The following is a 15345-nucleotide window of genomic DNA, read 5'->3' as shown; positions in this document are numbered from 1 at the left end:
ATGCAGCACATATGAAAGAAACATATGAGAATATGGAAATGTTACTAAAGTATGTCCAGTATACCAGGTATAACTGGAATATCTGTGGAGACCTCAAAGTCGTTGCTCTGTTACTAGGACTGCAGCTTGGCTATACAAAGTACTGCTGTTTCATCTGCGAATGGGACAGCCGAGACAGAGAGTCGCACTATTCTAGAAAGAACTGGCCACTCCGTAAAAAGTTAGTTCCAGGACAGAAAAATGTAGCACATGAATCGCTTGTTGACCCGACAAAGATATTTTTGCCTCCTCTTCACATTAAACTGGGACTCATGAAGAATTTTGTGAAAGCAATGAACAAGGAAGGGGAAGGTTTTCGTTATTTAAGACAGATGTTCCCAAGAATAACTGATGCCAAGATCAAAGAGGGTATTTTTGTTGGCCCCCAGATCAGACATGTTATGAGTGACAAGCGATTTGAAGATCTGTTAGTTGGGCCGGAAAAAATTGGCTGGAAAGCCTTGAAAGACGTTGTTGACAATTTTCTGGGCAATTACAGAGCCCCAAACTACATTCAGCTGGTAGACAAACTTCTCAAAGCATACAAGAGAATGAAGTGCAATATGTCACTCAAGATTCATTTCCTCCATTCACACTTGGACTTCTTCCCCGCAAATCTCGGTGCTGTGAGTGACGAGCACGGTGAAAGGTTTCATCAAGACATAGCTACGATGGAGAAACGATACCAGGGCAATTGGAATCCGTCAATGCTTGCCGACTATTGTTGGATGCTACAACGTGATGCACCAGACACTGAATATAAAAGAAACTCGGGAGCAAAACACTTTTAATTCTGTTTCATTTAGTCGCTTGTGCGAAACGTAAACTTGACTATATATTTTATTGTCAGTAAACATAAAAATGTCTATTTCTCATAGTTCTTACGTGATGCAGTAAAACCAAAACCATATTTGAGCATACCAAGTTGGTACCTGTCATAATCACCAAAAACTTTTCAGGAATCAAGACTTAACCAAAAAATTGTTGTGCAGTGTAACTAATGGTCTTAATCTGATGACATCTACTACTTTACTAAGCTTCCCAGAGGACAAACATGATCAGTAGAATTGCTTATTGTATAGCAGGCAGATCTACAGGAGAGTGTGGCCTAGTAGTTAGAGCTAGCCTCAGCACCCTGAGGTTGTGGGTTCAAACCCTGTGCTGCTCCTTGTGACCTGGGCAAGTCCCTTAATTCCCCCATTGCCCCAGGTACATTATATAGATTGTGAACCCATTGGGACAGACCAGAAAAATGCTTGAAGTACCTGTATGTAAACTGCTTTGAGTGTAGTTGTATAACTTCAAAAAGGCGGTATACAAGTCCCAATCCCTTTCCCTGATGTCATAACGCCTCATTCCACCAATAAAAGCCAACCTCATCGGTGATGTCACAATGGCTTCATTGTTCTTTTCTTGGCTCACTTCTGATACTGTATTGGAGGAGAGTGTGGTGCAGGGATTAGAGCTACAGCCTCGGCACTCTGACATTGTGGGTTCAAACCCTGTGCTGCTCCCTGAGATCCTAGGCAAATCACGTCATCCTTCACTGCCCCAGGTACTTTAGATAGATTGTGAGCCCACCAGGACAGATAGGGAAAATGCTTGAAGTACCTGTATGTAAACTACTTTGAGAGTGGTTGTAAAACTTCAAAAAGGCAGTATATAAGTCCCAATCCCCGTTCTCACAGTGGCCAATCCAGGTCCCATCCCTAGTACCCAGCCAAAACCCATGGAGTAGCAGCATTCCAAACATAATCTCAAAGAATAGCAAGATTCCGGAATCCCAGAGAGTAACAAAAGATTCCGGAACCCCAAAGAGTAGCAACATTCCATGCGGAATCCCCAGAGTAGCAACATTCCATGCTACCGATCCAGGGGAAGCAGTGGCTTCCCCCATGTCTTTCTCAATAACAGACTATGGACTTTTCCTCCAGGAACTTGTCCAAACCTTTCTTAAAACCAGCTACGCTATCCGCTCTTACCACAACCTCTGGCAACGCGTTCCAGAGCTTAACTATTCTCCGGGTGAAAAAATATTTCCTCCTATTGGTTTTAAAAGTATTTCCCTGTAATTTCATCGAGTGTCCCTTAGTCTTTGTCATTTTTGACGGAGCGAAAAATCGATCCACTTGTACCCGTTCTACTCCACTCAGAATTTTGTAGACTTCAATCAAATCTCCTCTCAGCTGTCTCTTTTCCAAGCTGAAGAGCCCTGAGATATCTTTAAAGGTGTTAACATGTGAAGAACAAGTTTGTTGCTATGTTTCTGGAAATTAACAAATCACGGGATAGGAAAACAATTACTTAAATCAGGGGTGTCCAACCTGCGGCCCAGTGAAGTATTTTGTGCGGCCCCGGTCGAGGGCGATGCAGTGTTTTCCTCTGCTGTCCCCGGGTGTTTACCGTCTTGCCAGCTCCTTCCTCTGTCTTGTTGCAGCGTTTGCGTGTTTGTGCGGCCCCAGAAACATTTTTTTCGGCCAATGCGGCCCAATGAAGCCAAAAGGTTGGACACCCCTGACTTAAATGATAGAAACCAGAAAATACGAATGCCATGAGAATAAAGATTTTTTAAATTAGCCTGACAAGTAATGCTAGCGCACTAGTACTTGCACACAGCAACTGTCCATGTGTACAGTGGCTTGGTGCCGAGCCATATCTGCATCACTGCACAGGTACATGGCACTTACTGTGCAATCTAGATACACAGCTAGGCAGAAACAGACAAACACTGATAACCAAAACACATAGGCATTGTATCTAGGTTAAAAGTGCCCAACCTGAAAAATCCCGCATTCCAGCTGAGGTGAAAAAAGAGCAGTTTGTTTGCATGTTAGGATTTATTTACGACCTTTTCTTAAGAAATTCACCCAAGGTGGTGTAGAAAAACAATCCAGCCCCCAAAATATTCAAATACCAGGACACATTTGCCTTAGTTCTATAGATGGCGCTGAAAATTGTGAGTGCAAATTTTGGGCCTGCACTTGTATGTGCAATTTAATTGCCAAATGAGCCAATTAGCATTAATTTAAATATACATGTACATATTTAGGCGCTGGGAGCTGCACACAAAATTTATATGTGGATACAAAAAGGATGGCAGCTATGAGAGGGGTTTGCTTTTCTCCGTTTTTGTATTTCTTTTTGTGTCCGTGATCTTTTTGATGTGGTATGGATGAGGCCCTTCTACTAAACTTATCGTACAATATGTTATAGATCTACTTGTTTTAGCTATGAGAGGGGCACAGGCAGATCTGGGCAGTGTTACAGAAAAAGGGGGATCAGTGCCTAATTTAGGGGTGAGAATTTACACTAGGTTTCAGTTGGTGCAAAGTAGAGAATGACACGGTGGCTGTTAGCCGTGGGTAACCTGCTGAAATGTTGGGGGGTGGGGGGAGGGAAAAAGTGCTCACTGCGGGCACGGGGACAAGGCCATCCACCGCTCCATGGAGCAGTGAATGGCCTTGTCCCCGCAGTTAAGGGAGGGAACGCTCTTACCGGCAGACTGAATGTTCCCTTAATATCTTTCAGCTCCACCTTCAACGCCACACTGCAGCATCAGAGGAGCTGTTCAAACCGGTCATTATATCACCCTTGAATGCTTTTCCAAGGATGGAATGCCCCCTCCCACATACCAGTGGAATAAGGTGGTAGATAATGAACTCAAGGCCACCCCATCCCAAATGGGTAAGTAATAGCACTCCAGAGCCTTATAACCAGTGATGTGCTGGAGAAAGCTCCCCCCTCCCCCAGTGTACCACAGAGGAGGCGAGAACCCCGGAATAAGGAATTCCAGATCTTGTCGCTAAGGAGTCAATCGATAGGTGCCAGCCAATGGTGTAGCAAGGGTGAGAGGCGCCCCCATCCTCTTCTCTGCAACCCCCTGCTGCACGCGCACACCTCTTCCCTACCCTGTATCTCTTTTAACTTCTCCAACGCAAGCAGCATCACCAACTTGCTGCCCGCGTCAGCATCGGCTCTAACGTCACTTCCTAGGCACGGGACCCGGAAGTGACATCAGAGGGAGAGCAGATGCTATTGGGAGCAGCAGGTTGGAGATAGAGGTACAGTGGGGTGAAGGCACACAGGTGGTGGGGCAGGAGAAGGGGTACCAGCACCCTCACCAAGATGGTGCTCAGGGTGGACCGCTGACCCCCCCACCCCCATGGGTGCACTGGCTGCCGAGCACTCCCAATATTTAGCAAGCTCGTTCATTGTGTCCGGATAGGGTAATGTGTATTGTGTTTGGAACCCCCAATCATTTCCAAAAGTTGGCATCTATGGGTCAGTTTGTTTGACAGTCTCTCTTGTCCTTAGCCCCCTCTACAAGTTTCTTTGTGTTCCATTCCTGAGGAGGTGTTACCTATCAAAGTTTTTGGTGTCTCTCCAATTGAACTGTTCTACTTGTTACTTTTGTTGCCTTAACTGTTTCTTCCCTGCTCCTTGGTTGTCTAGTTCAATCAGAACCATGCTAGGTTCTGGCACCAGCATTGTGTCAGTTGCTCTCATATGTGTGTTTGTGTCCATTGCTGTAGAGGTATGTGATTTTTCTGAAATGAATAGGGATGTAGAGGTGTGTTGTGTCTGTGGCCATGAGTTGACCATCCCCCTCTTTAAAGCTGGTATGCTTATGTGTGTTAACGTCCAAATATAACATCTTCAAACTCTGGAATAGCCAAGCAGACAATAAGGATGCTATTGCCTGGTAGTAAGCGAGACCGAGGAATTGAAATGATTAAGCTCTATCCTGGACACATTTCCTGTTGTGAAAATATGCTTTCCTAGGTCCTCTCTTGAGCAAGTTTCATGCTTTTCCTAGGAGTAACTCATGCCTCATCATTCACCCCCACCCCACGGCAACTCCCTCAAATTTACGCTTCCCCATCATTCATTGTCTCTCAGCTGATCTTCCTCAAACATTTTTCTCCTTATCACCCAACTCCATTTTAGGATTTACTTCCATGATTGTAGAATTCTGTGCTTGGCCCCCACTGAAGACTCTCACTCGACTGCACTAGGTGACTTGGAAGGAGATATACATGAGGGGTGGGGAGGGGAACCTGGGTAATTGTGAATCCAGTTGCGATTGAGTTAGAGGAGCAGACTCTGTTACCCAAATAATTAAGGGACTCTTTTGCAAAGCTATGGTAAGCAGTAATACATGCAGGGCGGAAGAGGATGATTCAAGGGACATTTCATCGCAGCTGCGATGAACTGGCCCCGATGAATCATCCAATACTCCTGTTTCAAGTTTCAAGTTTATTAGCATTTTATGAATCGCCTATCGAAATATCTAGGCGATGTACACTCTAAAAGCCACAGATAGTGGTTTCACATATAATTTTGACAGATTAGACATATTACAGACAATTTAAAACAGTATAAAAATTTTAAGGAACAGTCAATACAATACATTTAAGGTCAAAGAATAACATGACTAGGCAGGAAAGAAGGGAAAAGTTACATCATTTTTATCTATTGAAATTTACATGAAAGGGAAAACACAATACGGGGCGAGGGGATTTGAAAAGTCCAATATTTGTAATAAAAAGTATAAAAATTATGTGTGTTATATCATGTGTTCAAATGCATCTTGAAATAAAAATGTTTTTAAAAGTCTTTTAAATGTTTGTAAGTCTTTTTCTATTCTTATGTAATTTGGTAATGAGTTCCATAACATGGGTGCCATAACGGAAAATATGTCGTTTCTTCTTATGCCAATAATTTTCAAGGAGGGGATAGATAATAAGTTCGAAGCCGATGATCGTAAAGAACGTACGGAGTTGTATGGAATGATCATTTTAGAAATAAATTGCGGTTCATTGAAAATCAGAGTTTTATGTACTAAGAGTATAATTTTGAAAGTAATACGGTGGGAAATGGGTAGCCAATGTGATTTAATCAGTAGTGGAGTGACGTGATCATATTTTTTAGCTTTGTGAATTAATTTTATTGCGGTATTTTGAATTATCTGAAGTCGTCTTTTTTCTTTCTGGGTTATATTAATGAAGAGGGAGTTACAATAATCTAATTTAGATACGATAAGAGAATGAATCAGAATATTGATAGATTTGGAGTCAAGAAAGGTGGAAATTGATCATCCCTGTACTGCTCTCGTGCTGGCCTGGACTCCTCTTTGCGGAAAGTACATGTGAGATTCTTCCGGGGGGGCGGGGGGGGGGGACAGCAGGACAAGGCTGTATGAGAGGCTCTTCAGAATGGGATGATAAAGCACAGGGAAAGCTCAGAAAGTCCCAGGCAGCCAGGGCCACAGGAAATATTTTTTTTTTAAATGGGGGGGCAGGGGCAGAGGGGGCATCACCTCCTCCCCCATCACCTCCCCCCCCAAATGCTGAATCAGATTCACTGTGGCCAGTTAATTGCGCTGAAACGGCTGCGATAAAATGGCCATGACAAACTGTCCTAGACCCACTGCAGGGCGCGCGCAGGTGTCCGGTAATTTTTGAATGTGTGTTATTTTTTGGCGCAGAGGACATCTGGAGGCCAGAGAGTACTGTGCTAATTGATTAACGTAGCTCCATTCATGCTTAGTGCATGAGACCTTGGGAAGGTCTCCAATGCTAATCTGTGCACATGGCCATTAAGACAATAAACAGAAAATTCAGGCATTTTCCCTCAGAGCTAAAAATGGCCTTAGTGGGCAGGAAAGACCTGCACGAGGGCGCGCTAAAGCCGCTTTTTACCGCTGGCTGGTAAAAGTGCCCCTAAATAAATGCAGAAATGTGCAGAAGCAAAAGTCTAAGCAATAAAAAGCCATAAACCTGAGCAGCTGTGATTTTTTGTGTATTAGATTAACATATAACATTAAGGCCTTACATTTTATTTTGTGTTTCAGATTCTAAGACAGGTGAGCTGATTATTGGGAATCTCACTACTTTTGAAACAGGACATTATCGTTGCACTGCTTCCAACAGCCTTGGGATTGCTACCTGTGAACTTGACTTAAGCACAGGAGGTAAGTTGGAATTTTTAGTTATAAGTGAACTTTTGTATAAATCCAATTTATTTGCCCTCTTCTCTTTCTAAAGGTCAGCCATGGCAGCATCAGTCCTCTGTTCGTGCACTCTAACTTGAAGATCGGCAGGAGGGATGCCCATTCCCTCCTACTGGCAGACCCACCTCTTCAAAATGTCGGGCCTTCCCCTTCTCGGTGCATCCTGGAATGCTCTGGGAGGGGCCTAAGACTCTGATTGGCCCAGATACCTAACGCCTCTCCCAAAGGATGGCCCTTATGTGCATGAAACAATCAGAGCCTTAGGCCCCTCCCAGTGCGTCCCAGGAGGCACCAGGAAGGGACCTAAGGCCCTAAGCGCCTGGGTCAGAGTCTTAGGCCCATCCCAGTGCATCCATAGGAGGGGCCATAGGTGCATGAACCAATCAGGGTCCTAGGGGTCTCCCAGTGCATCCTAGGATGTACCAGGAATAGGCCTAAGGCCCTGATTGGCCCAGGCACTTAAGGCCCCTCCTAGCTAGCAACAAAGAATTTTGTTTTATCTGATTTGAATTTGAATTTATACTTTAGTATCCAATTTTCCATTAATAACATCAAAGCCTCAACTTTAGAAGTAATTGACGTGATTGTAGAAAATGGAATAATTACTGAGACATCATCAGCATAGCTAAAGCTGGTGAATCTCAAGGGAGACATGTTAGAGGCATGGTTTGGGTAGGGCTAGAGCAGGCTTTTGCAATGGAAGTTTTTCTGCAATAATGGAACATTTGAGAAAACATCCAGGACACAGTTTGGACATTTGGGGCTAGACCTGTTTTAACAACAAATAAGTGCTAAAAAAGTGCCCAAACTGACCGAATGATCACTGGAGGGATGAAGGCATGACCCCCCCCCCCCCACACACACACACTCCCCAGTGGTCACTGACCTCCTCCCATCCCTCAAATATGTAAATGAAGCAGTACATACCTGCTTGTATGATAGAGCAGCTAGAAGATTCTTGGAGTAGCCTAGTGCAGGGGTAGGCAATTCTGGTCCTCGAGAGCCGGAGCCAGGTCAGATTTTCAGGATATCCACAATAAATATGCATGAGATAGATTTGCATCTCAAGGAGGCAGTGATTGCAAATCCATCTCATACATATTCATTGTGGATGTCCTGAAAACCTGACCTGGCTCCGGCTCTCGAGGACCGGAATTGCCTACCCCTGGGCCTAGTGGGTGGTGTAGTCAACTGTAAAGATGGGGGCTCAGGCTCATATCCCGCTCTAACTACTACACCTGTGGTAGAACATGTGAGCCCTCCAAAATCCCACTGCACCTACATATAACCCACCTAGAACTCCAATAAGTGAGGCAATGACACCTGCAGGCATAAGGACTATTGGTGTGGCGTACAGTTGGGTCCAGTAGGTTTTGGAGGGCTACGGTGAGATGTACACCTGGGCCTTTTTAGGTGACATTCACTGCGGTGTTCCCTATGGTGCCCCACTGCTCTGCTGGGATGGCGGTGTGGCCATTCTTCTAAATATGCTGGCCACTCCTACACCCCAAAGGCTTGTTCTGTGCACTTTTCTTTTGGATGTGATTTATTTTATTTATTTTTTTAACGGTTCAAAAAGACAGACGCACCGAGGGCAAGCACATCTGAGAAATGACCATTTTTGAAACAAAAAGACGTTTTGCTGTTTTGAAAAACGGTCACGTTCGCTACTGGATTTTTGTGCTTCTTTTGCAAAAACGCCCAAACTCGGGTTTGGATGCCATATTGAAAATGTCCCGCCATGTCTGCCATTTCACCCCCTTACGGCCACAGCTATTTTGGCTGGAGTTCAGCGATCCAAGATCATCACAGTCCTGACGTCCTCACCCTCTTGCCCCGATCCACCTGCTTTGCCTTTTCTTTTCGAATTCAATAGTAGGCTTAACTAATGATAGTACAAGGTCGAATGCAAGTTGTAGGTATAGGAGGTATTCTAAACCACCCTTGAATGCCTTGTATCAGGTATTAGATTATCATTTTTCTTCACGGCCCTCAGAGATGTCACCAAGGGTTCAGTACATGATCATAACCCCTGGCTTTATGCACCCAATCGTCACTGGGTCGGTATTGGGTGCATAAAGCCAGGGGTTATGATCATGTACTGGACCCTTGGTGGCATCTCTGAGGGCCGTGAAGAAAAATGATAATCTAATACCTGATACAAGGCATTCAAGGGTGGTTTAGAATACCTCCTATACCTACAACTTGCCTTTTCTTTTCAACATGTGCCTTATGTATTACAGCTGGAGAAGGGATCATTGCTGCAGCGGTAATCGGAGCCATCCTACTGGCAGCTGTTATTTGTGCCATTGTCGTGTTTTTAACAATAAAGTTAAAGAAGAGCAAAAAGGAAAAAATTGCTGGTGCCGAAATGAAGTAAGACCTCTCTGGGTTTTTAAAAAGTTATAATAAAGGCAGTCCCCGGGTTAAGAACGAGTTACATTTTTAAAGCTGGTCTTAAGTCTGGTTTGTATGCAACTCAGAACTTGTAGATTTTAAGATTCCTGTTGCTTCCCTCTGCTCCCGGCTGGCAAAACGTCCAACTGTCCCTACCAGGGTTCCCTCTAAGGCAGTGTTTCTCAACTCGGTCCTGGAGTACCCCCTTGCCTGTCAGGTTGTCAGGATATCCACAATGAATAGGCAAGATATTGATTTGCATACACTGCCTCCGGTTCATAGACAACGGCGCGAAAGACAAAGGCGCGCGCCGAAGAAAATTACAGTTTTTAGGGGCTCCGACGGGGGGTTTTGTTGGGGAACCCCCCCACTTTACTTAATAGACATCGCGCCGGCGTTATGGGGGGTTTCGGGTGTTGTAACCCTCCACATTTTACTGTAAACTTAACTTTTTCCCTAAAAACAGGGAAAAAGTTAAGTTTTCAGTAAAATGTGGGGGGTTACAACCCCCCACACCGCCCCTACAATGCGGCGCGATGTCTATTAAGTAAAGTGGGGGGGGTTCCCCCCCACACCCCCCCCATCGGAGCCCTAAAAACAGTAATTTTGAGCGGCGCGTGCCTCCGCGCTGCGCTCAATTGTCTGGGCGCGCCTTTGTCCCGGCGCGCTTTTGACCTGACACCACTGCCTCCATTATATGCAAATTTCTTTCATGCCTATTCATTGTGGATAGCTTGAAAACCTGACCGGCAAGGGGGTACTCCAGGTCCGAGTTGAGAAACACTGCTATAAGGTATAGCATGCACAACCACACGCTGTTCTTAATGTGGCCATGCATCATTCCTGAATCTGCTGTAGGAGTCCATGCCACTGGAAAGACTGCTCGGTGAAATCAAAGGAAGCCACAACCACATTCTTAGGTATGAGTCGTGCTTAAGTTGGGCATCTGTAACTCGGGGACTACCTGTACTGACATTTTCTGTTTGTAGACCTTGAAATATCTTGGTCAATTATAGTACCATTGACTGTGTTTTAATTTAAAATATAAAGTAAATATCTTTGATAGAAAAGTGATTTTCTTTCTGACGAGTGGAAATTTTCCAGGCTACAGTTTTCATAATAATATACTATCTAAGCCCAAGCTGTTTAAGTGGGGTTTAACGCTGAAATCTATACCTAAGAACATAATAGCCATACTGGGTCAAACCAATAGTCCATCTAACCCAGTATCCTTTTTCCAGTAGTGGCCAATCCAGATCACAGGTGCATGGCAGAAATTCAAATTGTACCAACATTCCATGCCACTGATCAGGGCAAAGAGTGGCTTCCCCCGTGTCTGTCCGAACCTTTTTTAAATACAGATATTCTAACTGCTATTACAACATCCTCTGGCAACGAGTTCCAGAGCTTAACTTCATGGTGTGATCCTTTGTAATTAAAAATAAAAAAAGCAAAAATTTGATTCGCTTTTACCCGTTCTACACCACTCAAGGTTTTGTAGAATTTAATCATATCCCCCTTTCATCCATCTCTTTTCCAACCTACAGCAATTGCTAGCTCCTAGAGACTCATGCCAATCTGTAGAGTCCAGGGCTGGCTCAAGAGACTGTAGCATCCTGAGCCAACTTTTGGTTTTATACCCTCATCAGCTCCCTTCTAGTGAGCTCCACCCTACCCCAGCCTGTATCTGCTTCTTTCCAGCCACTCTTGGTTCCGACCCTCCCTGTCTCTTTGCCACGTTGAACTCTCTTCTCATAGTGCCCTCACCCCCAACCCCTCCATCATCCCCCCCACCGACTTTGGCTGAATACTTCTATGATAAAAGTTCACAATATTAACCTTGAGTTCTTAACCAAGTCACCTCCAGCTCTCCCTCCCCCAGCCCACTCTGTCAACCCTCCTCTGGCCCCTGTCTCCTTTTCTTCCTTTCCTGATATCAGTGAAGAGGAAACTGCACATGCTTTTTCTTCCTCCAAACTCATTACCTGCTCCTCCAATTCAATTCCCACCTGTTTACTCAGTATCATCTTGCCTACTGCCACCCCTTCCATCTGGCACATCCTCACTCTATCACTTTCCACTGAAACTGTCCCCAATGTTGGCAAATAATAATAATAATTTATTTCTTATATACCGCCAAAGCTGTAGTAGTTCGAGGCGGTTTACAATGAAGAAGGGCTGGACAATCAGCGAAATGGAACAATCAGAGAAACTAGGTGCCAGAGAAAATGGTACAATCAGAGAAAATTGGAGCAATCAGGGAAAATGGTACAATCGGCGAAAGATGGAGCAATCAGAGAAATAGGTACAATCAGAGAAAAAAGTACAGTAAAGAAGGTCAGGACAATCTGCATAAAGGATAAATCTAAGAATGTAGGTAAAACAATGCCTATATCCATACAGTGGATATAGGCATTTAGGTTGTAAATCTGGTAAATAGATTAGTTTTTAGTAGTTTCCTGAAGTTTAGGTAGGATGAGGCGCATGAGATGATGTGGGCCAGCCAGTTATTGAGCTGACCTGCTTGAAAGGCGAGAGTTCTATTTAGATATCTTTTGTAGCGGCAGGCCTTTAGAGTAGGATAACTAAACAGGTGGGTTCTGCGTGTTTGTTTGGATGGGCGGTCTAGGATATACCGTAATTACACCACTTCTCAAAAAACCTTCAATGGACCCCACCTGCCCTTCCAACTATTGCCCCATCTCCCTCCTCCCCTTCTTATCCAAGCTACTTGAACGTGCTGTTCACCACTGTTGCCTTGACTTTGTCATCCCTAGCTATTCTCGACCCATTCCAATCAGGCTTTCACCCCTGCACTCTATGGAAACTGCCCTTGCTAAAGTCTCCAATGACCTTTTCCTAGCCAGATCGAAAGGCCCCTACTCTTATCCTCATCCTTTTCTATCTATCCGCTGCTTTTGACACTGTAGACCACCACCTTCTCCTTCACTTGACTATCAAGACTCTGTTCTTTCTTGGTTATCTTATCTTTCACATTGCACCTTTAGTGTATGCCGTGGTAGAATCTCCTCCTCTGCTATCCCACTATCAGTCAGGGTACCCCAGGGCTTTGTCCTGGGACCTCTTCTTTTCTCCATCTATACTCATTCCCTTGGTGCTCTGATCTCCTCCCATTGCTTTCAATATCATCTCTATGCTGACAACAGCCAGATCTACCTCTCTACACCAGAAATCTCTACAGGAATCCAAGTCTCAGCCAGTCTGTCCAACATCGCTACCTGGATGACATGCTGCCACTCAAATCTGAACATGACCAAGACAGAGCTACTTATCCTTCCACCTAAATCTACTTCTCCTCTACTCCCACTCTCTCAGTGGATAACACTTGCATCCTCAGGGGGTCATCTTTGACTTCTCTCTCTCTTTTTCTGCACAAACCCATCAGACTGCCAAAACCTGCTGTTTCATAATCTCAATAATCTGACCCTTCCTCTCTGAGCACACTACCAAAACCCTTATCACCTCTCATCTAGACTACTGCAACCTGCTTCTCACAGGTCTTCTGTGTAACCATTTCTCTCCCCTTCAATCCATTCAAAATTCTGCTGCACGGCTTATACTCTAAAACAGCACAAAAATATATAACCCTTTGGATAATAGCCAATACTATCCAAGAAATAATAATGATGAAATCCAATTGACAATTGGCTAACACACTTAGTCCCTTGGATGGAAAGCCTGAACTGGGAAGGAATAAATGAAGTAGAATGATGGATAAACGGGAAATTATGGCTCAGGCCGTGTCTCATAGGTGACCAGCACCAGACCACAGTCTAAATGAGAACTGCCCCATACATCATTTAGTCCATTGTAAAGTTATCCAACATGTGAATGAAATCACATTCCCAGGAGAAAATTTTTTTTTTCAAAACTTATACACCAAAGGAGAAAGGGGAGAAAGGGGAGAAAGGCATAATAAATACATACACTCCCTAGAAACCAACCCAATAATTAATACATTATAATAATGTAAAGTGCAGAGTGATGGATAACAATATAATAAAAGTTGAATCTAATGTGTGGATCAAAATCATAAAAAATATGAATGAAATGAAATATACTAGAATATAAAGTGCAAAGTGCAAGTGCTCACTAGCAATTCATGTTATTCTAAAAAGAGGGACTAACTTGATGAAGACCCACTAACTAACAGTGAGGTAATAAATAAATAAATAAATAAACTCGATCCTAATTCATAAAGTGGGCCAGAAAAAATAGCTAATTCTGTGAACAAACCATACGTTCTTATAATAGTCTAAGAAAACACTTGAGAATTCTATATAGAATACAATATTCAGTCAATAATTCAAAAAATTAGTTGAAAAGAGAGCAGAATTTGAAAAAAAACACTCTTCAGATGGTTGAATTACAACTGTTCAAGTCCTAAGAACGTAATTAAAAATTAAGAAAATAAATAAATAAATAAATAGATAGAAAAAGTGCATGTCCGTGATGCTATACAAATTAATATAGTCCCTAGCGCCGTTTATTTCATGGCACCTTTCAATCAAAAGCACTGCTCACTTCATAGAAAAATTCATTCGCAGTAAAAATTCATAGAAACTTTCATTCGCAGTAAAGGAACCTAAACATAATACTCGGCACCAATACCAGAATCACACATAAGGTGAATATTACCAATCGATGAATATCATCACTAAAAATACCATGTGTGGATGAACAGGCAGCAGAGAGCGGGGCTGGGGTATAACGGGGTGGGAATGGGTACAACTGAGCAGGCCTGGGGGCAGATCTAGGGGTCTGGATTTTGCTAACGTAACATCTGATAACCCTACATTTATAGAATAGCACTTCACCCAGATTCTTTTGGTGCCATTTTTTCGAGCGCCATTTACCGAGTCTATACATGTACCTGTACTCACAATGAATTCCAATCGTCCTGGGCCTCACCCTGTCACTGCATGTGAATCACTGCTTACAAAAAGTTTGGAGTCTTCAATTGTCATCTTCCCTTCTATTCATCCTCCTCTCTCTTCCCTCTGCCTCTACTATTTAATGTCCCCTAATCTGAATCCCCTAAACTGAATCTCCCTTTGCCTCCACTATGTAATCGTCCCCTAAATTGTAACTTCCTGGAAATGTCCAGCTGTCTTCTACTGTAATCCGCTTAGAACTGCAAGGTACAGGCGGAATAGAAGTCACTAATGTAATGTAATGTAGATTCTCCAATCTGTTCACCGACAAACCATGTTTTATGCTTTGGGTAACGTAATCGTTATGGGTCTTTTGAACTCTAATCGCAGGGCAATGAATCAGACCCAACAACAGGGTGGATCTAAATACGGGGTTGGAACAGCAGAGCAGAGAGAATCTGCTGCGGAAAACCTGATGGCAGCCCAGCCAGGCCATGGGCACGAGGAGCAACAGGGCGAGAGCACCACCTCTGCCGTTATTGAAAATGGAGAAATGGAAGGAGAGGAGGCTCCAGCCATCCACTTTGTTCCTTAAGAAAATGGGATTACTCAGGTTTTGGTCTGAATTGTATTACTGATGTGGCCAGGATTTTCATTGTCAGAATTGCATAGATACAAAATATTAGCATAACTTGAATTTCCCATTATTTTAACCCTTTTTCATTTTTTTTAAAAAAGAAAGTACTTTAGGATTTTCCCAAATGCTTAAATTGCCAATAAAATTCTACATTTCTGAAGAGGAATTTTTCTACGATGGATGACTCAAGAAGGTACTAGCACTGGGACAAGCCGTGGAAATTTGTGGCTCCTTTTACAAAGGCGCGCTAGCCGAAAAACTACCACCTGCTCAAGAGGAGGTGGTAGCGGCTAGCACGCGTGGCATTTTAGTACACGCTATTGCGTACGTTAAGGCCCTAGCGCGCCTTTGTGAAAGGAGCTCTT

The 15345-nt window shown here is 43.6% G+C and overlaps 1 protein-coding gene across 9 annotated transcripts in view; it reads left to right on the top strand.

Moving 5' to 3' along the window:
* The window catches only part of VSIG1 (V-set and immunoglobulin domain containing 1), a 71506-nt gene extending 56374 nt beyond the window's left edge, over nucleotides 1–15132 (top strand). For all 9 annotated transcript variants that reach the window (XM_033944308.1, XM_033944313.1, XM_033944312.1 and 6 more), the window contains 4 exons: nucleotides 3568–3723; nucleotides 6893–7012; nucleotides 9295–9427; nucleotides 14734–15132. In XM_033944308.1, the coding sequence (XP_033800199.1) occupies nucleotides 3568–3723; nucleotides 6893–7012; nucleotides 9295–9427; nucleotides 14734–14938 (614 nt within the window). In that variant the 3' untranslated portion in view covers nucleotides 14939–15132. The remainder of the gene's footprint in view (nucleotides 1–3567; nucleotides 3724–6892; nucleotides 7013–9294; nucleotides 9428–14733) is intronic.
* The last annotated feature ends 213 nt before the right edge of the window (nucleotides 15133–15345 follow it).

The sequence above is a fragment of the Geotrypetes seraphini genome, chromosome 5 (assembly GCF_902459505.1).
Source record: "Geotrypetes seraphini chromosome 5, aGeoSer1.1, whole genome shotgun sequence".
In the NCBI taxonomy this organism is placed as follows: Eukaryota; Metazoa; Chordata; class Amphibia; order Gymnophiona; family Dermophiidae; genus Geotrypetes; species Geotrypetes seraphini.
This window is presented reverse-complemented; position numbering and strand designations above follow the sequence as displayed.